General features: G+C 48.1%; 13 protein-coding genes across 14 annotated transcripts; 7 read left to right on the plus strand and 6 right to left on the minus strand.

Moving 5' to 3' along the window:
• Positions 1–46: 46 nt before the first annotated feature.
• On the plus strand, positions 47–1580 carry SPPG_00550 (uncharacterized protein). The gene is made up of 8 exons (XM_016748877.1): positions 47–256; positions 353–437; positions 534–598; positions 667–751; positions 819–864; positions 922–1046; positions 1114–1267; positions 1336–1580. The coding sequence occupies exons 1-8, from the start codon at positions 70–72 to the stop codon at positions 1432–1434; spliced, it is 846 nt and encodes a 281-aa protein (XP_016612889.1). The 5' UTR covers positions 47–69; the 3' UTR covers positions 1435–1580.
• SPPG_00551 (uncharacterized protein) lies at positions 1487–3289 on the minus strand. The gene is made up of 8 exons (XM_016748878.1): positions 3053–3289; positions 2917–2985; positions 2567–2836; positions 2425–2464; positions 2304–2367; positions 1854–2235; positions 1753–1781; positions 1487–1689 (listed from the first exon to the last, which is right to left on the minus strand). Exons 1-8 carry the CDS (start codon positions 3119–3121, stop codon positions 1578–1580), a joined length of 1035 nt encoding a protein of 344 aa, XP_016612890.1. The 5' UTR covers positions 3122–3289; the 3' UTR covers positions 1487–1577.
• Positions 3290–3420: 131 nt separating this feature from the next.
• SPPG_00552 (uncharacterized protein) lies at positions 3421–6035 on the plus strand (the record flags this gene model as incomplete). The annotated part of the gene is made up of 4 exons (XM_016748879.1): positions 3421–3426; positions 3535–3828; positions 3890–4636; positions 4707–6035. The coding sequence occupies 4 exons, from the start codon at positions 3421–3423 to the stop codon at positions 6033–6035; spliced, it is 2376 nt and encodes a 791-aa protein (XP_016612891.1).
• A 128-nt stretch (positions 6036–6163) lies between these two features.
• On the plus strand, positions 6164–6799 carry SPPG_00553 (uncharacterized protein; the record flags this gene model as incomplete). The annotated part of the gene is made up of 1 exon (XM_016748880.1): positions 6164–6799. One exon carries the CDS (start codon positions 6164–6166, stop codon positions 6797–6799), a length of 636 nt encoding a protein of 211 aa, XP_016612892.1.
• A 195-nt stretch (positions 6800–6994) lies between these two features.
• Positions 6995–8576, plus strand: SPPG_00554 (uncharacterized protein). Its single transcript, XM_016748881.1, has 5 exons — positions 6995–7133; positions 7217–7309; positions 7374–7479; positions 7551–7999; positions 8100–8576. The coding sequence occupies exons 1-5, from the start codon at positions 7101–7103 to the stop codon at positions 8355–8357; spliced, it is 939 nt and encodes a 312-aa protein (XP_016612893.1). The 5' UTR covers positions 6995–7100; the 3' UTR covers positions 8358–8576.
• SPPG_00555 (uncharacterized protein) lies at positions 8500–10625 on the minus strand. The gene is made up of 5 exons (XM_016748882.1): positions 10426–10625; positions 10189–10361; positions 9826–10114; positions 9069–9769; positions 8500–9006 (listed from the first exon to the last, which is right to left on the minus strand). The coding sequence occupies exons 1-5, from the start codon at positions 10540–10542 to the stop codon at positions 8634–8636; spliced, it is 1653 nt and encodes a 550-aa protein (XP_016612894.1). The 5' UTR covers positions 10543–10625; the 3' UTR covers positions 8500–8633.
• A 34-nt stretch (positions 10626–10659) lies between these two features.
• On the minus strand, positions 10660–12544 carry SPPG_00556 (dihydroorotate oxidase). The gene is made up of 6 exons (XM_016748883.1): positions 12390–12544; positions 12042–12305; positions 11836–11967; positions 11359–11769; positions 11128–11302; positions 10660–11067 (listed from the first exon to the last, which is right to left on the minus strand). The coding sequence occupies exons 1-6, from the start codon at positions 12525–12527 to the stop codon at positions 10760–10762; spliced, it is 1428 nt and encodes a 475-aa protein (XP_016612895.1). The 5' UTR covers positions 12528–12544; the 3' UTR covers positions 10660–10759.
• A 137-nt stretch (positions 12545–12681) lies between these two features.
• SPPG_00557 (orotate phosphoribosyltransferase) lies at positions 12682–14983 on the plus strand (the record flags this gene model as incomplete). Its single annotated transcript, XM_016748884.1, has 8 exons — positions 12682–12858; positions 12960–13029; positions 13100–13176; positions 13248–13340; positions 13406–13567; positions 13633–13709; positions 13785–13905; positions 14273–14983. 8 exons carry the CDS (start codon positions 12682–12684, stop codon positions 14981–14983), a joined length of 1488 nt encoding a protein of 495 aa, XP_016612896.1.
• Positions 14943–18764, minus strand: SPPG_00558. 2 transcript variants are annotated; one of them, XM_016748886.1, is made up of 20 exons: positions 18725–18764; positions 18651–18671; positions 18465–18573; positions 18320–18395; positions 18091–18254; positions 17957–18026; positions 17749–17891; positions 17630–17695; positions 17469–17567; positions 17277–17404; positions 17064–17220; positions 16709–17005; positions 16355–16650; positions 16205–16282; positions 16024–16144; positions 15848–15962; positions 15691–15788; positions 15508–15620; positions 15380–15442; positions 14943–15308 (listed from the first exon to the last, which is right to left on the minus strand). In XM_016748886.1, exons 2-20 carry the CDS (start codon positions 18653–18655, stop codon positions 15026–15028), a joined length of 2481 nt encoding a protein of 826 aa, XP_016612898.1. In that variant the 5' UTR covers positions 18656–18671; positions 18725–18764; the 3' UTR covers positions 14943–15025. The 2 variants fall into 2 exon arrangements, with proteins under 2 accessions (XP_016612898.1, XP_016612897.1); XM_016748885.1 differs by lacking the exon at positions 18651–18671.
• SPPG_00559 (uncharacterized protein) lies at positions 18759–19968 on the plus strand. Its single transcript, XM_016748887.1, has 2 exons — positions 18759–18917; positions 18979–19968. Exons 1-2 carry the CDS (start codon positions 18886–18888, stop codon positions 19817–19819), a joined length of 873 nt encoding a protein of 290 aa, XP_016612899.1. The 5' UTR covers positions 18759–18885; the 3' UTR covers positions 19820–19968.
• SPPG_00560 (uncharacterized protein) lies at positions 19884–21329 on the minus strand. Its single transcript, XM_016748888.1, has one exon. The coding sequence runs from the start codon at positions 21259–21261 to the stop codon at positions 19966–19968; it is 1296 nt and encodes a 431-aa protein (XP_016612900.1). The 5' UTR covers positions 21262–21329; the 3' UTR covers positions 19884–19965.
• Positions 21330–21414: 85 nt separating this feature from the next.
• SPPG_00561 (uncharacterized protein) lies at positions 21415–23280 on the plus strand. Its single transcript, XM_016748889.1, has 3 exons — positions 21415–21534; positions 21594–22018; positions 22092–23280. Exons 1-3 carry the CDS (start codon positions 21519–21521, stop codon positions 23025–23027), a joined length of 1377 nt encoding a protein of 458 aa, XP_016612901.1. The 5' UTR covers positions 21415–21518; the 3' UTR covers positions 23028–23280.
• On the minus strand, positions 23143–24049 carry SPPG_00562 (uncharacterized protein). The gene is made up of 3 exons (XM_016748890.1): positions 23923–24049; positions 23617–23853; positions 23143–23538 (listed from the first exon to the last, which is right to left on the minus strand). Exons 1-3 carry the CDS (start codon positions 23984–23986, stop codon positions 23303–23305), a joined length of 537 nt encoding a protein of 178 aa, XP_016612902.1. The 5' UTR covers positions 23987–24049; the 3' UTR covers positions 23143–23302.
• Between the last annotated feature and the right edge of the window lie 73 nt (positions 24050–24122).

A 24122-nucleotide genomic window follows, 5' to 3' on the forward strand; every position in this document is an offset into this window, starting at 1 on the left:
CCCATCAAGGCTTACCCAAGCAAGCAGACCCAAAGACCGCAATATCCTCGGCTCAGCTCTTGGACCTCCATGGCAGACATAAATCGGGTTCGCAAGTCACGCTCTTCATCAGCAGACCCTAACTCGAACGAAGAAATACAAATTTGGTCACAGCTCTGCCAGGCATTGTGGAGTTTGAAGAACAAAATAGAGGAGGCCGAACCTCAAGTGGCCAGATACAATAGAGTCAACCAGAAGATCGCCTCCCGAGGACAAGGTACAGAACCTGTCACGAAGCGTATTTGAGAGGACTAGTTGGACTCTATATGCTTTTCGGCACTAAAACCCTTTCGACACGTTGAAATGTTAATAGAGGGTAAAGAATTCAACGCATCAGCAAAACTCAAAGTTTCTGGTGTATATGAGAAAACGAGTACTGGTCTCGAGGAAGAAAAATCGTACGTGATCATAAGTATCATATTTCGCTTCTTACACCGACTCATTTGGCATCTTCATCTAACTTGATGTTTTCTTGACGTCCGGTCCTTCCATAGAGCCCTTGCCTTTGCTCTTCAGCACTTGGAAATCTTGGCCGCATTACGAGACGCAACAGAGAATGGTATGGAAAATTCGGCATGTCATATAAGAATGGTGCTATATGCCTAGGCTAATGCTATATCATTGCAGGTACCGAAAAGCAAGAGCGGCGAAAGAAGCGGAAGGTAGATGAGAAACCAAAGGGATCCCCCGCTCCTGTAAAGAAAGCGAAAGCGTAAGCTCTAACATTAAGTCAGTTGCATCATTCGCTACGCCGCTGACGTTAAACCCACTTATCAAAGGGGAGGTGATGGTGCGCCAGAGAGAATATTACCACTTGAGCATCAGGTAAGACTGCAACTTGTCTTATACCCCGTTTGCATAAGTGACTGACCCCGTACCCAGGTGGTTGTGCGTCCCATGGGTGGTCAAGATTGGCTGTTGGGAGTGGTGAAACGATGGATACCAGAAAAAGGAAAGTACGAAATCGAAGACGCTGAAGATGACGAGTTTGCTCCCGGAAAGCGAAAGTAAGATTCAAGGCAAATGCATATCTGACACGAAAAGGTCTTGATGGAAGTACATTGCACTTCATAGGCGGTTCCTTTTTACCCCGCGAGCTGTCCATCCTATTCCCACACCACAGGATATAGCAAAACGCCCTGTATTCCAAAAGGGCCACGAGGTTCTAGCTCTGTTTCCTGGGACAAGTTGCTTCTATCAGGCCAAGGTCGAGAGTCCATCTAATAAGGTAAAGGCGGGTAGTCACAGGTGTCATGCTATGTGGATCTAAAATGACATCTTCATCGCCACTACCAGGGAGGCGATTATATGTTAAAGTTTGTAGATGACGATGATCGATCACGTCCGGTAGCCCCCACATTCGTGCTAGATATGCCAAAAGATGTGGATGAATAGCGACAAGCCGTCGATGCGATAACTCGCACGGGCATTATTGTAGTAGCAGTAATAGCGACACCAAAATTTTGTATATATTACGATCAGGAAATAGAGCCTGTTATCTGTTCCAAGCAAGAAACAAGTTTTCCATTCATTCTCTTTCATCGTTGCACCAGCCGCTCAAATTGCTCATAAAGATCGCGATGCTTCTCTCCGAAAAGACGAGATAAACTATCCAGTGTACGAACGCGGTTTTGTTCACGATTATTATATCTGTTGAGGAGGGCATTTAAGTTTCTGAATGCAGATGGGAGCGCAACCTCCATCCTGACTTACGCCTTTACATTCCAAAGCAAGGTTGTGAACTGAAATTAGAAAAGCAGAGATGTATTGGTTGGCGCATACTAACTTTGTTTGCAGAAATGTTCTATTCATACCTCATCGTAAGATAAAGTCGCTCTCGCTTTCCGGAAAAATTCTCTGCCATCCACGGCACCAGTTACGCTGTGCTCATTGCTGGTATGTATGCTCGAATTAGCGGCAGGATGACCTGTCACTGCGATTGGTGACGGGGGATCTCCGTTTGGAGTTGAAGGGTTGCCACCCGTATCAATGCCCGTAAAGCTGACTCCAGCTGATTTGCGCTTTTCCTGCTGCTGTGGCTGCTGTTGGTAGGCCGCCGTGGTTGAGTGTCGCGCTGACCCAGATGTGGGTCCAGGAGGGAGACCGGTTACTTTTCGGAGGTTATCCGCGGAGGATGCATGTTTAAGTGTGCGCTGTGGCGAGGTGGAAATATTCGAGAGGACGTCCTCTACATGGCTGCGTTCGATAATACGTATAGTAGTCGGAAATCGCCGTTAATTCTAAGAAACGTCTGTTCTCCTTACCGGTCGGTCGCAATTTGACTAGTTGGGCTGTGGGTAAATAGACGGCTCGTATGGTCACCAATAACTGCACGATATTGTAAGCACGACGGTAATACGCATTTTCTACACATCCGATACATACACGAGTTTTCATGATTGATGTGTTCTGGCAATCCAGCGTTCTAACAACAATGAATCGTCATCAGTTCGTCCGATCATTTGCGAAGGAACGGTTCAACATTTGCTGTGCCCACAAGACGCAAATATATCCTCTAGGTACTCACGTCCAACTCAATGCCATGTGTACTTGCAGTGGCTACTCTATTGTTTCCCCCAATGCGGCCAACACTCAAGGTACTCGTTCCAAGTGTACTCAACCCGGCGACCCGGTATCCATCAGATAAACTTATGTTCACGTCCGTGTCATCCGCCAACGACTCCATCACACTCTGCTTGAAGCTGGCCAACTTGGCCACTGCTCGAGACATCTCAGCCATCCGCTTGTCCGCTCGACCCAGCTGCAGTTCGAGTGTTTGCATGCGAGCGGTCAAATCCTGTCGAAATTAATGCTATATAAGACAATCCCCAATATGTGAGGATATGATACATAGTGTTTGGATATGCTCATTCCAACCTTCACTTCAGAATCCTTCATGCCCAAATTTTCTCGCAATACTTTAATTTCTTCATCTTTAGCAGCGATCTGGGTAATAGCAGGACTCTCAGGATTGGAATAAAGATATACATTTCGAATAGAAATCTATCGTTACCCTTTTTGAGTAGGACTCTCTAATCAAACGAATCCCCGCCTCAAAATCTTGGTCAAAAGGCGTCGACATAGTCCTGTCCTGTTCTCAAGGTACCGACTCGTCGCCCACAGGGTGTCAGATTCGATGCTTTTCACTTCAGCAGCTCTAGAGAGAGGATTTCCCGGGCTGTTTGCTCAACTTTCGGAACAGCTGGAATTATGCATATAAGCATAGTGGGCCCTGCCAGGGCAAGTTGAGGATGCTGCTGTCAAAGCGACCCCAAGTTATACTGTCAACGGGATAGCTTACGCAGCATCTCACGTGAGCAAGACCGCGTCTCCGCTTATCCCTCGTCTGCAATTCTTGTAGATTCCTCGCTGGTCGTCAGAATGGCGGTAAGTAAATGAACTCGGCTGCCATAGTCGCAATCTAGTGCTAGACCATCAGAAGCCAATATCATTACCCGTCACCTCCCACAATTTCTAATTACTTGTTGTGGACAGTCCCGAGGAGAAGCCGTGAAGGTAGTGGTGCGATGTCGACCTTTCAGCGAAAAGGAGAAGGCCGCCGGTCATTCAAACATCGTTAGCATCGACAAAGCTGCTGCAACAGTATCAATTGTCGATCCGAGATCTGGAGCAGATCCACTACCAAAGACGTTCACCTTCGACAGTGTATTCGACTTGGCCAGTAGCCAGCAGGAGGTTTACAACACCACGGCTAGACCGATCGTTGAAAGTGTGCTTGCCGGATACAATGGCACAATTTTTGCTTATGGACAAACGGGGACAGGCAAGGTAAGGAATGCGTAAATGAACAACTCACAACACCGAATAATAGCTGATTCATTTTCCTCAGACATTTTCGATGGAAGGCGTTCGTGATGTTCCCGAACTTCGTGGTATCATACCTAATGCTTTCGAACATATATTTGCGGAGATTTCTCTGGCGGACAAGTCAACCCAGTTCCTTGTTCGCGCCTCCTACCTCGAGATATACAATGAAGACATTCACGATCTTTTGAACCCGAAAGCTGGAAAGCTTGATATAAAGGAGCGCGCAGACATTGGAATCTACGTCAAAGACTTGCGAAATTTTGTCATTAAAGATGTAGAGGAGATGGACAGACTCATGTCGTTTGGAAACAAGAACCGGTCGGTTGGAGCTACAGAGATGAACGCGCGGAGTTCGAGAAGTCACTCCATCTTTTCCATAACGGTAGAGGCAAGCGAAAAGGGACCTGACGGAGAGGAGCACATCAGAGCTGGGAAACTGCACCTAGTCGATCTTGCCGGCTCTGAGCGCCAAAGTAAAACTGGTGCGACTGGCGAACGTCTTAAAGAAGCCACAAAGATCAATTTGTCTCTGTCAGCTTTGGGGAACGTAATTAGTGCTTTGGTGGACGGAAAGAGTTCCCATATACCATATCGAGACTCTAAGTTAACAAGATTACTGCAAGACTCGCTTGGAGGCAATGCAAAGACCTTAATGGTTGCGACCATGAGTCCTGCGAGCTACAATTTTGATGAGACACTCTCAACTCTACGGTATGCAAACAGAGCGAAGAGCATCAAGAACAAGCCGAAGATTAATGAGGATCCCAAGGTACGGCAATACTCTGGACATTGACCCGGTGTGCTCAACTTGCGTTTTCTCATCGTCATGTTTCATTCAGGATGCCATGTTGCGCGAGTTCCAAGAGGAGATTAAACGTCTGAAGGCCCAACTGGAGCAAATGGACAGTTCGGGTATTGTTCCAGGAGCAGAACCAATCGTTCAAGAGGTGGAAGAGATCGAGGAAGTGGAAGAATTCGAGGAGATTGAAGCACCCGAAGAAGCAGTAGCAGTACCTAACAAACCTCCTAAGCCGAAGAAGGTAAAAGTTAAGAAGGCCATACCCACATTCGAAAAGGGCACCGAGCAAGCACAGACGTCTCCAGGTGATCATGAGAAGCAGCTGGAAGAAATGCAGGCACAAGTGGAGGCCGAAAAGAGGCACATTCTTGAATCGAAAGGAATGGCGGAATCTGAGCGCAACCGCCTGTTGGCAGACTTGAATGCACGTGCGAATGAACTCGAGGCAGAGCGCGAAGCTCGAGGCCAACTGACTGCGAAGCTTTCTCAACTGGAACAGAAGCTCTTGATTGGTGGCGTGAACGCCGTCGATAGACATGAGGAACAAAAACTGTTGCTGGCGAAGCGGGAACAGGAATTAGAAGAACGAGCAAGACGGGAGCGCGAGCTCGCAAGAGAGATAGAGGAGCACGAAGAGACGGGGTTGCAGATCGAGGAGGAATTTTCGTCACTTCAAGAAGAGGCTGCTGTCAAAACTAGAAAGCTCAAAAAGCTCTGGAATCTTCTCATGCGACACAAATCGGAAATCAAAGATCTACAAGAGGAGCACCAAAGAGAACGAGAGCAGCTACTCGATACAGTCCGAGATCTAACCCGAGAACTCAAGCTCAGAATGTTGGTCATTGATTCGTTTGTACCCAGAGAATCCCTAGACCTTTTAGAATCGTTCGCCGAATATGACGAAACAAGCGAAAAATGGCGAATAGGGCACATTGCCCATGCTGGAAATAACATTCGCGGTAAACGAAGCTTGGTGTCTGGGTTGCCATTGCACCGCGACCATTATGGAGCAGGAGGAGATCAAGGGATGGATGGCGAGGAGCCTCCATGGGACCCTATGTCTGGGTTCCCTGATCCATATCTCACATATGACGAGCCAGTCAAATCAGCTAAAAAGAAGACAAGCGGAGGCGATGTACGAAAGAAGAGCTCTGCAACAGGAGAAAGATCACCAAACAGAAGAACACGGCCGCCATCAGCGGCCAGAAAGTCGCCCACCAAAGTGAGCAGTGGGCGAGACAAAGCGACAGCGAGACATGCGGGTGGTAGTGGGAGTGTATCTGGCAGCTTGGAAAACACGGAAGCCAACAATCCGCCTGCGGCTCCGTCAGCGAGAGGACTGGTCGGCAAGAGTAAACACTATGCATGAAGATGACTATCTGGACTGTACATACTGCTTATGTAATCATATGATCGTGAAGGCTGACAAATTGGGGTCCTTCTCCTTGTTCCCTCCATTACCCATCCGTATCAGCACCGCAAGCAAATAGCACAAGCATGAAGCTTTATTACTCTCCTGCTTCACCATACGCTCGTAAAGTACTCATCGTCGCTCATGAACTGGGAATTCGTGACCAACTCGAGGTCGTAACCGTTTCCGTCAACCCAAAGGGTGGACCAGACACGCCTGTTGTATCTGCCTCCAATCCGCTGGGCAAGATTCCCACTCTTGTCCTAAAAGATGGTACCGCTCTATACGATAGTCGCGTGATTTGTGAGTACCTCGATTCTATCGCCGGCGGAAATCTTTTCCCGAGAGAGCATGCGCCCCCAAGATGGGTGGCATTGCGGCGACTCGCTTTGGGTGACGGGATCGTCGATGCTGCGTTGTCGGCCGTGTACGAAAGTAGGGAAACCATTCGGCCAGTTGAGAAACAGTATCAGGGTTGGATCGATGCACAATGGGCAAAAGTCGTACGAGCTTTGGATGCACTTGAAGAAGAGGCAGATACGCTAGCCAACGGTCAAGACGCAACTATAGGAGAGCTGGCTGTCGCCACTGCGCTCGGGTACTTGGACTTTAGATTTGCAGCAAAAAACTGGGCGAGTTCTCGACCAAAATTGGCCAAGTGGTATAATGAGCAGTTCCTTCACAGGGCATCTTTCGTGAGCTCCCAGCCTCCAAGCAGTTGAGATGCATGTAGTCTACGTATATCTAGACATTCTGTAGCAATTAAAGAGTATGTGTAGCTGCTCTATCTGATGGTCGTCGCTATTGATAATGAAAAGTATGGGCCAAAAGTGTTGAGGTTTGCGCTTGCCAAGCGAACATGTCATTGGTGCTGTGCCACTATCGCGGAGGGCAAAATCTCGTCCCAGGCCGAAGCACCAAAAAGCACACACTCTAGATTGCTTCCTCATCCCATATCGCTTTCATTCTTGCAAGCAATCGCACCACCTGACTACTCTCATTCTCCTGGAAACTCTTTAAGCAATGGCAAGCAGAGATAGGTGGGCCGACTTCAAGGTAAGTAGCTGCCTGGATGGCTACTGCACCAAAAAGGTTTGATCACCACCCATCAACTCGCCATTTAACAACATTTCGAATAGCAAGAGAAGCAGGACATGCATGATACCTATGACGTTGAGATGGGATCGGTCAATACGCTCACCGGAACTAGCTTGGACCAGTTTCTGCAACAAGTGAGCACTAGACTGCAATTGGCGAAGAACTTTGAAACCGTATTAACGTGTCCGTTTCCTAAAGACTGAAGAGATACAGCGCAACATCACGCAAATATCCCGCAACACAGCAGATATGCAAGGGCTTCATCAACGAGTGTTACTGGAGACCAACGTGCGACAACAGAATTGTAGGTTTTTGTGGAATAGATGTTTCTGTGAACACAAAGGCTCATATATCAACCGGCTGTCCTGCTTCAAGTTCTCACCCAACAAGTGGACAACCTTACCGACGAAACTAGCAGATTGATTCAGGACACTCGCCAACGAATCCGGAACCTCTCGACCGAATCCGCACGTTCCAACAACGATGCAAAAGTGCAATCCCAGCAACAAAAGTCTCTCGCCTCGCGACTCATGTCTGTCGCGCGGGATTTCCAATCTGTCCAGCAGAATGCAAAGCAGGGCTATCGAAGTCAGATGGCACGGCAATACAAAATTGCCCGCCCAGAAGCAACTTCAGCTGAAGTCGAAGAAGCTATCGACTCAACAAACGGACCCATTTTCCAGCAGGAAATTCTGTCATCACGTATTGGGGAGCAACGAAGCGCGCTCGAGGCCGTCCAGAATCGACATGAAGAATTGGTCAAGATCGAACGCAGTATCACAGAGCTATTTACGCTGTTTCAGGAAATGCAGGCACTGTTGGATGTATGTATACATTCATTGATAACGGAAAGCAGCGTAGCCGCGGCCTCATGACATAATGGCCCATAGTCGTGAATTCATTTTAACCGTCTTGTTTATCCAGACCCAACAAGAGCAAATCAACACTATCGAACAGCATGTTGATGACACGGACACGCGCATTGCAGACGGCTCTGCTCAAATGACCAAGGCCATTCGAAGCGCTAAGAGTGCGAGGAAGATGAAGTGGATTATTTTCACTATTATTCTCATTGTGTTGATCGTCATTGCGCTGGTGCTCTACTTCCAGTTAAGGCCAAAGGGTGGGAACGGAGGAGGAGATGGAGGGAATCAACGAAACTCCACGGCACCGGCGAGGTAATTTTAGATTCGTTTCACATCTTACCATGTGGTAGATGAGTAATCGACGTAGTGAGCAAATTGCAATGTAGTTTTCACTATTAGTCCTGCACAGGTTTGCCCTTTTGCCCTGTGTGCCTAAACCTATATTTTTAATGCATTCTTTAGCGTTTAGTAATGTATGTCATGCAATATTAATGGTAATATAATAAGATATGTGGGCGCCACATCCAATGAACACAATACCATGAGCCGAGACACTTCAATATTCTACATGCTACGGGGTTTGGCACGACACCTACACCAAGCTCTCTACTTGCACCACTATGTACTCTTCCGAGTAACTTACATTCGAATCACGCTGCTTTCGTTCTTCACAATCTCGCGCACAAGAGTACACCAGAACCGTTCCCCAATCCATACCAGCCGCATAGCGCTCCAAAAATGAGCTCAAATTTGTGGCTTTCCCTCCCGCCCCTCCTTTGGCATCCCCACTAGCTCTTCTCGGTACTAATTGCTCCGTTGGAAGGAGGGAGAGTATCATAGGCATCAGCTGAAATTCAAAAACCCTCGGTCCATTACAGCGAGAGCACGGTGGTGGTCCTTTACTTTGCAGTGATTCAGAGATGTCATCGTCTCTATAAAAGACCGGCTGTCCGTTGAAAGCATATCTGAAATTTTTCACCCGTGTCAATACTGCCACTATGAAAAACAGAAGCTAGGTGAACTTTACCTTATACATTGCTCAGGCTCCTCCTCAACAATCCTTTGAAACCGTTTGAATGCCTTATTGTAATATTTGGGTCGGACCTTCTCATAACCTTCCCCGGACCATGTCAAACTATCTGTCCCATCTGCACCGCCCAGATCCTTCTCCAGTTGTTTGTAACTCGCCAGTAAACGCATCTCGTGTTCGAACGAGGCGTCATTTCCTGGTTCCGGGGCAAATTCTAGTGGGTAAGCGGAGAACGTGGGCGCTCTAGACCAAGCAGTCGTTGCCTCTGCCAGGTCGGTGATAGCCAACGACTCTTCGAATTGGGCGGATAAAGCAGTCACGGGGTCTTCTGAATCGTCCATGACAGGTGCATCCGCACCGGGATGGATATTGTTGCTTGTGCTATCAATGCCGGAATCGGTCACAAGATCGTTCTCTTCAATCTCCTCATCATTCAAAGGTCTCAGGGAGGTGTTCTCTGCATTTTTAATTTTGACAGGGATAGTTCCCTCCGTTTCCACGTCCTTCTCATCATCCCACGCATACTTTTTGTCCCGCAAAGCCAAGAGCTCAGCGAGGTTTGGAGTTGGTGACGATACGCTGCTCAAAGAGGGTGATGGAGAAAACGAGAGTGGGGTGATTTTGGGATCCCCGAAAGATGGAGTTGCAGGAAGGCTCCAGGTATCTGATGCTATTGGGGCGTTCCACTCGTCATCCTTCTTTACCACATAGCATAAGTACTTGACGTTTCCAATGATATGAAATAAGCACTTACCGTTGAGGGCACCACACTGTTGTCCTGGTTAAATTTTGGCGTTTGTGGAGGAGAAAACGGTAGCTGAGGCATGACCTTCTGTTTCAACGGCGTAACCGGAGAGTCTCGCGCTCCCTTTCCCTTGGCTGGCGTCGATTTGGGTGAGGGCTTCTTGTTATTCTGATCAGACACTTTAGTGTTATTTGAAGTTTCTGTTCCTTCTGCTGGCTTCTTTCCTTCCTTTTTGGATCGTCCTTTGGACTTTTTTGGTTTGGGTTCGTAGCTTTTAAGAGCCTTTATCACTCTCCAACTGTTGGTCAAAAGAACAAACGTCAGTCCAAAACAATAGCCTTGTTATCAATCTACGCAACATAAACCACCAACCTTCCCGGACGAGTCATGCATTCTCTGCGGTTGCAACCGAAAACGTAATACACACGGTCTGCCTGTTTGCCTGGCAGCTGCCCTAGCATCTGAGCAATGAGCAAAAGAGGTGCCTGGCAAGATTCGCAGAACGACCATTGTTTTGGTGGTAGTGTGTCTTCACTAAACCAAACCTGCATTGAAGGGACAATTTAATGGGCTGACCAAACGAAACTGCCCAATGTTTGACTTTAGTACCGGACGTCCGCCAATTTTATCTAGATAAACATCCACATCTTGTGCCCAAGGCAGCTTATCGCAAGGGTAGCCCAACTGTACTGCTGGTGGTGCACTGGCAATGGGTGTGTTGGACATTCTGCAAAATTCTGGAAATTTAGAGATCACAACCGAGTGCTGATCTGACCCTCTTTCCCTCCTTACCTAAGGTGTGGCGCGGCAGATCACTTTGAATAAGACCCAAATATTCTACAATTTCATGCATGATAGCGACTTCATTATAATAGCGAATTTTTAAAGCAGATTATGCCAGTATATGCCAGTGAATCCAGACAATCCCGGATCACACTTTTCATCATTTCCTGTGATCAGCGCCAACAATGTCCTGCCATCTCTTCCCTTCTCTTTTCAGCTTTCTCGCTACCTCATCTTTAATCTCCGCAACAAGTCCTGGTCCCTCATACGCCATAGCAGTATAAAGCTGGACCAAGCTGGCACCCGCTTTTGCAAAGGCTAATACCTCATCTGCAGATTTTACTCCTCCGCAACCGATTATCGGGATGGTGCCATTGGTCAACGCATAGAATTTTCGAACGACAGCAAGAGAAAGAGGATGTACAGGTGGTCCTGATAACCCGCCGGTTTCAGTAGTAACTTTAGGGCCTGTGATTGGTTTGTGAGCGTGGATTGTACCATATGCGTGGTCGATGGGATCATACATACCACTTCTCAATGATTGTGGTCTCGATACTGTTGTGTTGCTGATAATGACACCATCAACTCCAACATTTTTAACGACGGCTGCAATATCTTCAATCTCTTGATCATTTAGATCAGGGGCAATCTTTACCAGTAGTGGCGGGTGGTGCGGTAGCGATTCGTCGCGTGCACTTTGCACCTATATAGAGAGTTAGTGACAACGCAGCATCTCGCAGGCAGATGTTTACAGGGTACCTCTTGCATAAGCTTTTCTATTGGCTCCCTTCGTTGCAAAGCCCGGAGACCTGGAGTATTCGGACTGCTAATATTTACGACGAGATAGTCGGCATACGCTCCCAAATCTTTCACCCCGCGTATGTAATCCTCATTGGACTCGGCGGATGAAAGTTTGTTCTTGCCCAAGTTCACACCCAACATCTTGGCTTCGCGCAACGATTTTCGACTAGAGTCGGGAAGAGTGACCGGATACGCCAGCCCTTCCGTTGGCTGCAGGCCTAGAAGATGTCGATTGTGATGGAGATAATTGCGTATACGGGCTTTCAAGCGATCCTCAACAGCCCGATGGCCGTCAGAGTTGAACCCGTAGCGGTTAATCACGGCTGTATCCGCGGGAAGACGGAACATTCGCGGCTTTGGATTCCCTGGCTAGAAATGTAATATATGCCATGAGAGGAGTAAAACAGCATTCCAAAAAGCCACCGTTGCAATTACCTGCGGCAAGGGTGTGACACTTCCAATCTCCACCAAGCCAAAGCCAAAGTCGAACAACGCGTCAACAGCTTCAGCGTTCTTATCGAATCCCGCGGCTAATCCGATAGGATTCGAGAGGGTCTTTCCCCATATCTGCGAAATGATATATTCACAATTCAGATCGATCTTCCCATGCGAACATCGCAAGGGCTAGGCGCAAGTGATACCTCGGTATGAAGCACATCATCATCCTTAGTACGCTCCTTTGGCACTAGACCGTGCTTTGCCAACCAAATCGCAAGCCTGTGTGATTCTTCAGGGTCCAGGAGGGCGTGCACCATAGGCATAGCGAACCAGCGGTATATACCAGCCCTCGTGTCGTTTAGATACATGAAGAGTATAGTAGCAGCACCAAAACCAAGCGAAATTGCGAGTAGATTACGGGGTCGCACAGAAGGGTGCGGTTCTCGATGATAAGAGGCTCTGGTAGCCTAAAGGTCAAAACTCGCCATTTTAGCATTTTCATCTGTTTACGAGTGGTTATCTGAACAGCGAACACATTGCTCCAGACTGACCAAACTTCGAATGTTGCCCGGGCTTTTACTGATAACGGCTTCCCTCTTTACACCCGACCGAACAGCTTGAGAGCATTGCCATGTCCCAGACCAAGTTTGCGAAAGCCGCGTCGCTATACCCGTTCTTCTAGCAAACATGTTCGAGATGGATGATTTTGGAAGGAACCCGCAGGTCGTAATATGCAAGCGATCTTGCTTGTTGCCATGACAACTAGTCCTGTTGTGTCATCAAACCCAAACTTGCCCGAATTTCAAGTCAACCGTGGCTACTCGTGCGCTGACTAGGACGACGATGCCGGTTGAGAACCCGCTTCGCAAGTTCAAAAACTTGTTCCCATTAGTCCGCCTACCGCCAGTGTATACTCCGCCGCCAGTACCGGCAGACCCAGCGAGAACTCCTATTCTCTTCATCTTTCCTCGAAAAAAGCAACACATCACCTCACTGGATGTCGAGTGTGTGAAATATCAGGTAAACGGACTAGTAGAAGTTGCAATTACTATGTGTTCAAGAAGGAAAGCAAGCACGATTATTGTCATCAATGCGTCCCTGACGTTCTTCATTGCATACAGGCCTTCCTCGCCTTTTCAAATTATAACCATGTTACCCAAGAATGCCACGAGCCTGAGATGTCACCGTCAGGTAAGGCTACCGTCCAACGACATCAGCTAGTGAGTTGGCTTTGAACTCATATGACTTGTGCATTTTTCAGGGCAGCTACCATTCCTGGTGACCTCGGATGGACGTTTACTTACTGGCCGACAGATCGTTGAGGAAGTGAAGGCAACGGTAAGACGCCGTATTGCTGTGATCTCGCTGCCAATGGCACACACCAATGGCACTCATTGTCATCTTCATAGGTTGGCGACTTGGAATCGAGGCTAACGGACGCTGAGAAGAACGATGTCAAAGCCTTCACGTTCCTTGCCGAAGCAAAGCTTGATTTCGCCTTGGTACGTATCAAGTTTCAGCAATTCATAGGTAGGCCGTTACTTAATGGCAAAAATTGTACTTTCAGCTCTTCACCATGTGGTACGATGGCCATATACGGGACGAATTCACTTTTCCCATGTACGAGTCACTGTATCCTTGGCCATTAAACAAGGTCATTTCCAGAACCATCCGGGCACAGAAAACCGACTGGATGCTTAGCAGACGAGCTGTATTGAAAAAAGATGAGGTCTAAATAATGAATGACGCTGATGAGAACGTAATGAGTCGTTATTCATCGTGGTTCGTGCGTAGATTTTAGATGATGCAAGGAAGGCTCTGACCGCTCTGTCAACTCAACTGGGAAATCAGTTGTACTTCTTCGGGTCAAAGTACGTCTTGTGGCTTGATGTGCTCTAGCTGCAGCTCGCGTTAAGTATGACTTCCTTACCCATTTCGTTTTGTAGAGCGTCCTTCCTCGATGCGGTGGTATTCGCGTACCTGCATATTATCTTATCCCTATTAGTAACCTCGTCCGGTGAAGTTGCGCTGCGCCAGGCTGTGTTGAAGCATGAAAATTTAGTGCAGGTATGGATTCTATCGTTTGTTGCACACAGTGCGACGAGTTTGTAACGCCATGTATCGTCCGCTACTATGTACAGTATGCACGTAGGGTTTTCAACACATTTTTTGCATCATGACCGCACAAGTTGAATGTGGGAGGAAAAATCTATCAAAACATAGACGACGCTACTGAGGATAGGTGTAGAAGCCGAGTGCACTATCGTTAGATTTCCATCGTACTGTATATATTGTACATCATGAAACAGCTGTCACTCACTTTGCTGCAACCGATAGGTACTTTTTCAAAAGCGGCGATCCTACGTCTAAACCAGTCCACTGCCACCTTTAACGTCGAGTGCTTCATGAATGTTCAATGGTCACGTGACAATAGGCAGAAGGAAGATCGTTGGAAAGTCTGAGACTTGGGCACCCACTACTTGTAGATCCCGTCGCAGTCATGAAGCAATACCAGAGAGACTTCATCGCATTTGCAATCAAGCACAAGGTGCTCACCTTTGGGTCTTTTACGCTCAAATCCGGCCGCACGTCCCCCTACTTCTTTAACGCTGGACTCTTCAACACTGGGGAGGCTTTGGCACAACTCGGCACATATTATGCCGCTGCCCTACAAGACAGCAACCTTCCCTACGACGTCCTGTTTGGTCCCGCATACAAAGGAATCCCTCTAGTTTCTTCGCTTGCCGTTGCCCTCTTTAGAGAACATGGTGTTGATGCTCCTTACAGCTTTAACAGAAAGGAAAAGAAGGACCATGGAGAAGGCGGGAGCATTGTGGGCTCCCCATTGAGGGGTAAAGTAGTAGTGATTGATGATGTGATTACGGCTGGTACTGCTATCAGAGAAAGCTTTACGATCATCAAAGGAGAGGGTGCAAATCTTTCGGGTGTGCTGATTGCACTGGACCGTCAAGAGAAAGGGACTGGTACAGATCTCTCCGCCATTCAACAGGTGGAGAAGGAATATGGAGTCCCTGTGGTCTCGATTGTGAGTTTGGCGCAGGTTGTAGAGTATCTCGAGGAAGTTGGAGGGCAAGAGCAGGCTATCCAGGACATCAAAGTATATAGACAACAATGGGGCATATAACTTAGATAGTCAATTACAACACACGATATTTCATCACGCTTTCTACACCCTTTGCATCGCAGCATTTCTTCCCTGGATACCTTGAGCTCCGCTTTGGAACAAATCCTTCTCAAATTTGCCGAGTTTGTTCCAATCCGCCCGCATCGTAAGAAATGGATGGAGCAGCGTTATCTCAATCCGACTGAGGTGCCCCTCCCTAATGACTGTCTTCAGATTCTCAGGTTTCACAACAAACACGTTTCCGAGTTCCTTGAGCATATCAAACCGCTCATGTAGGATGGGTATCTTGAAAAGAGAAATCGTTTGCTGGTAGTTTGAAATATCTCTGCAGATAGGTTTTGTTCATCGACTTGCATGCAATAAGAAAACGCGACACACCAGACAGCAAGCGCTTACTTTAAGAGGGTCATACCCCCTGCCTGGCTGACTACAAACTTTTTGAAGTGATCGAGTAACATGCTGTCATTTGTGTGGCATTAGTCGCGTGCGCAAACGGCACCGTAAGCACGACCGAGCATTCTAACCTGTGGAATGACACTCCAATCTCAGTCAGGAACGCTTCCAAATTTTCCCCGCCTAGACATTGCGACGCTTGATCATAGACTACCGTTAAAAAGTCTGTACACTGAATACACGTCTGTGTTATGAAACCAAATTTTGGGGGATTAGCGACAAAATTGCCATGCATGTTAAGCCGGCTGACTTACAGGACTAGCCAAGCTGCTGCTCCCGGCAGCTTCGTCCTTTGGTCTATAATCTGTTTTCTTTTGTGACGCAAGGAGGACCGACAGCCAGGCGGTGACAGCTAATTGACGGAGGATTGATAAGGAGCACATGAATGATGACATCACTAGTGTTCCTTACCATCAATTTGCTTCTGGAGCAATATGTTCAATCTATGTTCGACTGCTGACATGAATCCGTTCTTGTACAGGACCATATCGCGGTGGGTGGTCGGAGATGGTGCGATCATAGGCACCTTTGTTGACCTGTGGTTAGTTTGGACCATAAAGCAAATGTCACAGATGATGATGACTCACTATTGTGCTTTGAAAGTGCAGTTGGAGAAGCTGCAGGATCTGCTGAGCCACATGCACCATGGGCATTTGCTTGAAATCGGGTTGCTGCCGTGAATCCGCAAATTGAATATCTTCGATCATCCTAATGAGAACTGCCGTTTAGTATTTACCACTGCCACCAAGCACGCACTTGTCAGCCTACATATCCAGTGCAACTTCGAGATACTTCACACCAACTGTCTCAATGAGAAGAGTGAAGACGATACTTGCATTCCTTGCACTGGATTTATCGTAGATAAAATCGAATGAGACCATTTGATATGCCCAATCATTAAGCGACGCAACTACCCACAGTTCGCTTGGCGGCGTAAGTTCCTTACATCGTGCCATGGCCTCGACATGCATATCAAGCAATTTTAGCATCAGCTGAACCGAAGGAAGGCCCATCTCTTCTGGAGACAGTGGTTCTGGCGCTGCTTGAAGCCCAATCTGTTGCGCTACCTCCTGGCCGAGAACGTTCATGGTGCTCACAAATTTGGTCATCATCGCCTCAGCGGAAGTCGGGGAAGTTTTGGTCGGTGAAGGCGGCGCGGCCGTTGTGGACGGCTTGGTAACGGCTTTGCCGCGGGGAGTTTTGGCTCGTTGCGCCTTCATCAGATGCATGTTAGAATGTGGAGCTCTTGATCAAGTTGCCAGATAACCTTACCGCGTATTCGTGGAACACATTCAATGATTCGCTGAAGAGATCATTGAGACATTCCTTTTCAGCTTCAATATATCTTCCTCCTTCAATGTATGGTACGAACAAGTCATCGAATGATCGGTTAATGATTGCAGTCAAAACCGGTTTCCCGGCCTTTCCAGCTATGCAATTTTCATCCAACTTGTGCAGATCGTTCACCAAACCAGAGATGACAGCATGAGATGAGGAAAGGGCTCGTAAATAGGAACGGGGCGAATCCTCGTCAGCGCGACGAAGGATGTTTTCGATATACGTTTGAATCTGCAGTCGACCGTAATGAGCAAGCGGGACCACCATATATTACTCATGTAAACCTTACAGATTGTGCAAAAATTCGCTGTATGAATTGCTGCATGACTACCGGTGCATTTGGGAAAACAGCACGGATGACCTCCCATTCTTGGGCGCAGGTTTGTCGGATCTCGTTACATAATCGGACAAGGCCAAGATCAGCTTTTGTTGGATCATCCTCTTGTCTGGAAACATGGTAAGTGAATGCATTCAGAGGACGATAAGACGCGCGTTGACGTACCTCTCCGCATCTACAGTCTCTTCGGTCTCCTCAACCTTGGAGCGATTTATGAAGAATTCGTGCTGGTTGACATAGGCGCGAATGCACGACTCTCCACCATTGAACTCAACAAGTGTTTTGGCGCATTCCTAAACATCAGTGAATGCGTTAGTTTGTTCGCAAAGTGGGAAAGGACACTGACGTGTTACATACATTCATTATATGTCGATCCGCGTCTCTGTATGCTTCATCGAATCTTTCTAGAAGTTCTTTTTCAAATTGTTCGGAATAGCTTTCAATGTTAGTCCGAGCCTTCAAACCCGGAAATAATGAGCCGCCTGTTTCAGAGACAGGATACGCCAGATGCGCCTTACCGCCTCAGCACCAGCGATGTCAACTTCTTTCGCAACCGCTGTTAGTCTCCGTACAACAATGGCCGCCTGAGTGCTGTCAGTACCAATGTCAAAAACTTTTAAAGCTTGAAGTAGCCGACCTTGTATTCGCCTTCATGTCCGGCAGCTTTCAAGTCATCCAGTCGAGTGGAATTCCCAGCATTGAATTCAATAAAGTACTGTATCAAGTCCTTTGCTTCCGCGGCGCGTGCTCTTTGTTTATCTATTGTCTCCAGCTGCTCGCCTAACGGGACAACCGTATGTCAAGAATCAAGTTCAGGGCGGCGGTAACGAAAAGGGCGCTTGTACCAATCCTTATGGCGGTCTTTCCGACCTCGCCAAGGCGAGATTCTAACGACTCAAATGCAGCTTGGGCATCCTACATGCGCCGAGAAAATGAGATCTCAGTTCTCGACAGTGCAATGCTGGACATTATTTCTCACATGCATGGCATCGTTGATTTCAGCAAGCTTCTTCCTTCGGGCGGTATCTGATGCAGCCGCCTGATCTTCCAAATCCTCAATTTTGTTATGGACCTTCCGTTTTAATCTCAAAAGCTCGTCGATAGCAGCTTCAAAGTTACGAATAAAAGGTCTCGGATCGAATTCTACGGCATGCCCAAAGAGTGATCAATCGAGCTTGTCATTCGCAGATTCTCTCGACACAACTTACGCCTGGGAGTTGTCTGCGCCTGAACTACAAGCTTCTGTGATAGAGATTCCACAAAGTCCTTAGGGACGAATTTACCCTATCCAAATAAGCGGACAGGTGAGATACTGATTTGTGCGCCTCTGTTGAAGTTTGCAAAGCTAATTACCTTGAAGGTGTCAAGCTTGACAATCTCCTTTATCACTGCCGAATCCGCCAGGCTCTGCTTTGGCAACGGTTTCCCGCCGCTGCTCGCTGCCATCTTGTCAGAACATGCGCTATAAAGAGGACGTGAATAGTTGGTATGAATTGTTCAGGAACTGCCCTCCTCATTTCCCAAGGCCCCTGCACGCACAGCATTCACTCTGGGCCTCGGCTGAGAAAAGTTGAGCACCTCTGTGGGGAGTCATGCTCGCAGATTTGAATTACCTGTTCAACCCCAGGTCCAAATGATCTTGGGCATGCTCAAGTCCCGCTCAAATACACCTGACACGCGCGCTGTCTGTGGTAAGCCAGTGGCCTTTGGTGGTCACCTTTTATTCAATGTCTCCACAATTACCTATCAACATTTCCCTATATAATCGCCCAGTATGGGGAAGTTAAATATCCTTCAACACAAAAGGTGAGCCAATGAGTGTGACCGCCAATGTCAGTTGCGTTCTCTCACATCTCTGCGTTACCAGCTGGCATGTTTACAATGAAGTGAACCAAGAGCGGGTTCGTAAAGATGAGGAAGCAGCTCGGATTGAGGAGGAGAAGAAGAAAGAGCGCGCACTCCAAGCAGATAGAGAGGCACGCTTGGCACTCCTTCGCTCTAAATCTCGGGGGAGGATTGGGTCTTCGCACGCCGAGGTGCTGGATGTAGCACCGAATGAAGTATCCACAGCTCTATCGCTGCCCGATACTGAAGAGCGACATATAGGCCACGTTAATCTGTTTGAAGAGGCTGAGAGAGAAGCGAGAGGGAAGGGCGGAAAAAATCCAGAGTATGAGGCAGAGAAGAGAGCAAAGGAGAAGAAGGAAGCTGACAAATTCACCTGGTACCTCGGAGAGACAAAGGATGGAAAGAAAGAAACCCCCTGGTACGCTACATTGGATCTAAAGAGTGATAAAAAACCTCAAGAAGGACCTGCTGGACTCATCAAGGATGAGAAAGCTCGAAAAGCAAAAGATGAGCGGAGGAAGGCGAAAGAGGATCCTTTGAATGCTATGACAAAATATGTATCAAAATCGGAAAGGAGAGAGAGAGAGCGACAGGCGCACAGTGAAAGGAGGAAACGAGCGACCAAGACACGAGAGTCTTCCTCTTCGTCCTCGTCCAATATCGAGAAGCTGCGGGCGGAACGTCTAGCCCGCGAACGTGTCGAGCGGGCGAAAGCTCAAGAGGTGTTGCAACCCGGGTCCGCGTTACCTACCCGGCATTTTGAAGATTCAGCATATTATCACTCGCAATTCAATCCAGATTTTGTGAGGCGACGTCGCGATGAGGCACCAGCGAGGAGTAGGCGACATGAACCTTACTGATCTCCATCCTTACCCAAAAGGACCTACATGTCGAGTGAATTTAGTCAACGCAGTAAATACACAATCCTGATGCAATGTAAATATATAATCTTGTACATTTTTGTCTTGTCTATAATACAATAAATTGAGGTCTAACATCACGTTCTCTACGACTCATCATTATCCCAGAATTGCGAGCTAGCAACCTCGTAGGCGAACAGACCAATGGCACTTGGCGGCATCACCCGCACCAACTGCGGACCAATCCCAGCATAAAACGGCTTGACACCTCGAGTCCTTAACACTTCCCAAACCTCTCTCCATTGAAATCGCTGGCGGGCAGCGAGATTTGTGGGATTCGAGTTGTGAAAGCTTAGATCGTCATAAACCGGGGCAGCTGCGGCCGCTACAGCTTCTGCCGCTAAGGTGCTCTTTGTCACTTGAGAAACTCTGTTTGCGGTGATTACGGCGGGAATGTTATCGAGAGGGTATATAATCATTTGATAGGCGCTGCCTGCCGCGGCGCCCGCCGCGATGACCGCAGTTGCATTGGCACAGACAAGAGTTAAGGGGCGACGCTTCGGTCCTTCACCATTGGGAACCCCGTCTTGTTCTTCGCCTCCATCTCTGAGTGCCCACATATCCGCTACCATCCCTTTGCCAAATTTGCGAAAGCCCTCAAAGAAAAAGAAGAAGAAGCCGAAGCCGCACGCATCTTTCGCCGCTAGGAAGCCAATCCCCTTATATAAACGTCTACACTTTGCCCAAATGCTCCTTTCGTCTTTTAATGCCTCTCGAACTGTGCGATAAGTGAATCTCAACATGCCCTCGTGACGATGTGCAACAAGCTGAGCGGGCGAAACATTGGCCTTGATGTTGTCAAGGGGTGTACTTACAAGTGACGTGGACGCTCCAGCCAACGCTCCGGCAATGAATGGGTAATGATGGTCGAATGCCAATGCGGCGGAGAGAGAGGAAGATGATGGCTCCGAAGATGAAAGTGCGGATATAGTCGTAGCGTAGACGTTGAACAATACTGCACCAGCAACAGCATTTGCAAACAGCAAAGGTATGATATTCTTCCCCAAGAAACTGTACCCTTCCTCTGCCACCACCGTCCTCATATATCCAACCCCAACCTTCTGGCCCTGCGTTCGCGCCATATGATTTAGAACAATCCAAGGGTTGACTGTATGCGGTCGGAAAAGCTTTATTGGAACTCGAAACCACCATTTTAACAAGCCTTTTCCAAAGGCTGTTGCCGCAAATGCAGATTTTGTCGCCAAAGATTTTGCCACTCCAGCCATAATCCCCACCACGGGTGTTGGTCCTTCAATTCGCGCGGCATCAGAAGAATCTAACACTTCAGGTGACTTGGCGGGCGCAACTTTCGAGGAAGGGTTTGATGAAGACACAGGCGGAGGAGGTGGAGGAGAAGGTGAAGCAGTGGTCACGGAAGCCATGACTTCTTCGTTTGAAAGGTGTCCTGTAGGTTAGACATTTGCTCGTCGCTGTCGCCCAAGCATCGTTTGCCCCAACACCAGTAAGCGACAGTTTCCAAAGTCCTTCCGATCGATGACTCATATTGCACGTGTCTCCATGCGCAACGAGGTTTTCAATTTATAGCTTGGTGATAAATCGCTTCCTCAGACGAGCAACAGTCCAGCCAGAGTGTTTACGATCTACCTATCGTTTGTGGATCAACCTCCTGATTGCCAACATGTACAACGGGATTGGTAGGATATTCTTTTGCCGCAGCATAGACTACCGATATTGAAGCATTCTCCCTGGACAGGTCTCTCCACTGCCAGAGGTTCTGGGACAAATGGCTACGTTCAACGTAACCTCTCATCTCTCCGCCCCCGAGAGAAGAAGCACGATATCCCTTTTGAAGAACAGCGACCTCCTCAGATTCGAAAACCCAACCAGGAGATCCTTGATCATGAAAAGAAGAGGGAGGTGGAAGTCAAATGCTTGATGCTCCAGGATCAGCTCGAAACGCAGGGTCTATCTGAAGAGGATGTGGAGGCTCGTGTCAGCAGCCTGCGTAGTGAACTGCTTAACAATCTGGAGAAAATGAAAAAAGATGTAAAAAAATTACAAGAATACCAGGTTCATCAGATGGCTGAGGCAAAGGAGAAGGCCAACGCTAGGGCCAGAAGTGCCTTTGGAATTGGTGACGACTTTGTATCTGGAGCCGCTTTTGACAAGGAGCTTCAGGTGAGCCAAACCCGATTGTTTAGAAACCGCATGAACGACACTGCTGACGGCCCTTTACAATCTTTGGTTGCAGGAGCGTCTTAAACAGGAGCGACTTCAGGAAAAAGAACGCAAAGAAGAAGAAAGAAAGCAGCGGATGGAGGAGCTGGAGAAACGACGCAAGAAGGAGGCCAAACTTGCGGAAAAGGCGGCGAAGCAGGCGGAAGAGGAACGAAAGCGACAAGGAAGGACTCGTGACGGGGATCTAGAACGGGCCAGGGACAGAGAGAGGGAAATGACACGAAGAGGGGATACAGAGCACGCTGGAAGCGGAAATGGCCGTGATTCTGACCACTACGAGAGCAATCGACGTTATCGTTATGACGACTACGACCGTGATAGGCGACGGCGATATTCCAGGTCTGGCAGCCGCGAGGATCCCCGGCGTACCCGACGTGATGAGCGTGATTATGAGGAAAGGGAACGGAAGGGGGCCGGCTCTCGATCAAAAAGTCGCGAGGATGGTGAACTGCGACGACGCAGCTTTGCGAGGGACGAGTATCATGAAACGAAGCGGAGAGCTTCCAGGTCCCGTTCCAGTAGTCGTGAGGAGGTTGAACGAAGGCGTCGTGCTGCGCGGGATGACGAGGATGAAGAGTGGAGGCGAAGACGGCCTCGATCCAGATCTACCAGTCGTCATGAGGACGGTCGCTCCCGCCGCCGTGATGAGGAGGAATATGATCGAAAGCGAAAACGCTCTAGGTCCAGCAGCCGTGGGGACTATCAGCGTGTGCGCCGCAATCGGTCAGTTGACGAGCAACGAGGTCGCAGGAGGACACGATCCCGATCCAGTAGTCGTGACTCCGTCCCACTTAGATCCAGTCGCCGACGCAGTCCCTCAGAATCTTCGAGTCGTTCTCGCAGTAGGAGGAGTAGCTCGAGCGGGAGCAGTGTCCGAAGTTCCAGCTCCGACAGCAGAAGCACCAGTAGCGGCAGCGACAGGAGTCGGAGCAGGGAACGCAGGCGTTAAATCTCTTTTCATGTAGTTGTCATGTGGCTACAAAGGGTTGGTCAATGTTGGAAATTCTTGTGATACAACCTCTCAGTGCAAGGCTCTAGGAGTACCATTTGAACGGTGATGAGGCTCCACTTGACAAGACGGGCTTATCCCTGAGCAATATATTATCTGTACATGAATGCGAAAAAATGATACTAGAGCTGTAACGAAAAACCAACTAATTACAAAGCGTACACACAATAGCCCTGATCAACAACCAAACCAGTCCAAAGGCGAGTATCACCGTGCTAAATCTCCATCGTCAATGCGTTTTCAAGGTCGGCGTTAAACATGGCACGCTTGAATTCATTGAACGAGATGGCACCATCCTTATCCAAAACATCCGCTTCTAGAATCGTCTGGTCCACCAATGACTGAATTTGGGCATCAGAAAGATTTGTTCCAACCATTAATTTAAGAACATGATAGAGGTCTGACGAATCGATGACACCATCTCCGTTGACATCGTATACTTTGAATGCGACTAAAGGGGGCATAATGGGCTAATGAGTACCTGTGTTTTCTTCCCAATCACACTTGATTGCTCATGTACGTTACATACAGCTGAGTTTTTGTTCCCGCTTTGCTTGCTTTGAGAATACGGACAAGGCAGCGACAAATTGCCGAAAGTTGACTTCATTTCTCCCGTCCAAATCAAAAACAGCGACAACCCTCCGGGAGAGCGGATTCATGGCCAATTCGGGTATAGCAGTCATTTCTTCTATAGAAATAGAACCAGAATTATCCTTATCCAGGTGCTTGAAGCGAGAATAGAGTGTTTTTATTTGCGCTTCCGAGACTATATGCAAACAGAGTCTAGTGTGTCAGTTGGACAATTCAGGCAGAATGCAACAAGAACATTTCATACAGGTCGAAATTGACTGCAACTCTTCCAGCTCTTCCGGCTGCAGGCGTGAAGACTCTTGGCCCATGGCGACGGGCGCCCAGCGTACGGAAGGACTCGAATGACCAGGTGGAGAGAAATGGAGGTTCTTGAAAAGCTTGACAGGCCAGATGCTGGGCACATTGTTGGGTCACGAAATGGCACAGTCATTAAGCATTGCACAG

Source organism: Spizellomyces punctatus (assembly GCF_000182565.1).
Source record: "Spizellomyces punctatus DAOM BR117 chromosome Unknown supercont1.1, whole genome shotgun sequence".
Classification (NCBI taxonomy): domain Eukaryota; kingdom Fungi; phylum Chytridiomycota; class Chytridiomycetes; order Spizellomycetales; family Spizellomycetaceae; genus Spizellomyces; species Spizellomyces punctatus.

What these genes read in the sequence shown, in the direction of transcription:
- SPPG_00559 (XM_016748887.1), top strand. Translation starts at nt 18,886, where the DNA reads ATGGGGAAGTTAAATATCCTTCAACACAAAAG. An exon ending in AATATCCTTCAACACAAAAG is followed by an intron (nt 18,918 to 18,978) that starts GTGAGCCAATGA and finishes CTGCGTTACCAG; the next exon opens with CTGGCATGTTTACAATGAAG.
- SPPG_00554 (XM_016748881.1), top strand. Translation starts at nt 7,101, where the DNA reads ATGGCAAGCAGAGATAGGTGGGCCGACTTCAAG. An exon ending in CAACGTGCGACAACAGAATT is followed by an intron (nt 7,480 to 7,550) that starts GTAGGTTTTTGT and finishes TCCTGCTTCAAG; the next exon opens with TTCTCACCCAACAAGTGGAC. An exon ending in AAATGCAGGCACTGTTGGAT is followed by an intron (nt 8,000 to 8,099) that starts GTATGTATACAT and finishes TTGTTTATCCAG; the next exon opens with ACCCAACAAGAGCAAATCAA.
- SPPG_00555 (XM_016748882.1), bottom strand. Translation starts at nt 10,542, where the DNA reads ATGTCCAACACACCCATTGCCAGTGCACCACCAGCAGTACAGTTGGGC. An exon ending in ACAGTGTGGTGCCCTCAACG is followed by an intron (nt 9,770 to 9,825) that starts GTAAGTGCTTAT and finishes TATGTGGTAAAG; the next exon opens with AAGGATGACGAGTGGAACGC. An exon ending in GAGCCTGAGCAATGTATAAG is followed by an intron (nt 9,007 to 9,068) that starts GTAAAGTTCACC and finishes GAAAAATTTCAG; the next exon opens with ATATGCTTTCAACGGACAGC.
- SPPG_00560 (XM_016748888.1), bottom strand. Translation starts at nt 21,261, where the DNA reads ATGGCTTCCGTGACCACTGCTTCACCTTCTCCTCCACCTCCTCCGCCT.
- SPPG_00551 (XM_016748878.1), bottom strand. Translation starts at nt 3,121, where the DNA reads ATGTCGACGCCTTTTGACCAAGATTTTGAGGCGGGGATTCGTTTGATT. An exon ending in GAGAGTCCTACTCAAAAAGG is followed by an intron (nt 2,986 to 3,052) that starts GTAACGATAGAT and finishes GCTATTACCCAG; the next exon opens with ATCGCTGCTAAAGATGAAGA. An exon ending in TGAAGGATTCTGAAGTGAAG is followed by an intron (nt 2,837 to 2,916) that starts GTTGGAATGAGC and finishes TAATTTCGACAG; the next exon opens with GATTTGACCGCTCGCATGCA.
- SPPG_00558 (XM_016748886.1), bottom strand. An exon ending in ATGTGTTCCACGAATACGCG is followed by an intron (nt 16,651 to 16,708) that starts GTAAGGTTATCT and finishes CATCTGATGAAG; the next exon opens with GCGCAACGAGCCAAAACTCC. An exon ending in CTTACGCCGCCAAGCGAACT is followed by an intron (nt 16,283 to 16,354) that starts GTGGGTAGTTGC and finishes CGATAAATCCAG; the next exon opens with TGCAAGGAATGCAAGTATCG.
- SPPG_00561 (XM_016748889.1), top strand. An exon ending in CTTTTGACAAGGAGCTTCAG is followed by an intron (nt 22,019 to 22,091) that starts GTGAGCCAAACC and finishes CTTTGGTTGCAG; the next exon opens with GAGCGTCTTAAACAGGAGCG.
- SPPG_00562 (XM_016748890.1), bottom strand. Translation starts at nt 23,986, where the DNA reads ATGGGCCAAGAGTCTTCACGCCTGCAGCCGGAAGAGCTGGAAGAGTTG. An exon ending in GTTGCAGTCAATTTCGACCT is followed by an intron (nt 23,854 to 23,922) that starts GTATGAAATGTT and finishes GTTTGCATATAG; the next exon opens with TCTCGGAAGCGCAAATAAAA. An exon ending in GCGGGAACAAAAACTCAGCT is followed by an intron (nt 23,539 to 23,616) that starts GTATGTAACGTA and finishes TGCCCCCTTTAG; the next exon opens with TCGCATTCAAAGTATACGAT.
- SPPG_00550 (XM_016748877.1), top strand. Translation starts at nt 70, where the DNA reads ATGGCAGACATAAATCGGGTTCGCAAGTCACGCTCTTCATCAGCAGAC. An exon ending in TATTACCACTTGAGCATCAG is followed by an intron (nt 865 to 921) that starts GTAAGACTGCAA and finishes CCCCGTACCCAG; the next exon opens with GTGGTTGTGCGTCCCATGGG. An exon ending in TTTGCTCCCGGAAAGCGAAA is followed by an intron (nt 1,047 to 1,113) that starts GTAAGATTCAAG and finishes TGCACTTCATAG; the next exon opens with GCGGTTCCTTTTTACCCCGC.
- SPPG_00556 (XM_016748883.1), bottom strand. Translation starts at nt 12,527, where the DNA reads ATGTTTGCTAGAAGAACGGGTATAGCGACGCGGCTTTCGCAAACTTGG. An exon ending in GTGTCACACCCTTGCCGCAG is followed by an intron (nt 11,770 to 11,835) that starts GTAATTGCAACG and finishes TTACATTTCTAG; the next exon opens with CCAGGGAATCCAAAGCCGCG. An exon ending in ACCACAATCATTGAGAAGTG is followed by an intron (nt 11,068 to 11,127) that starts GTATGTATGATC and finishes AACCAATCACAG; the next exon opens with GCCCTAAAGTTACTACTGAA.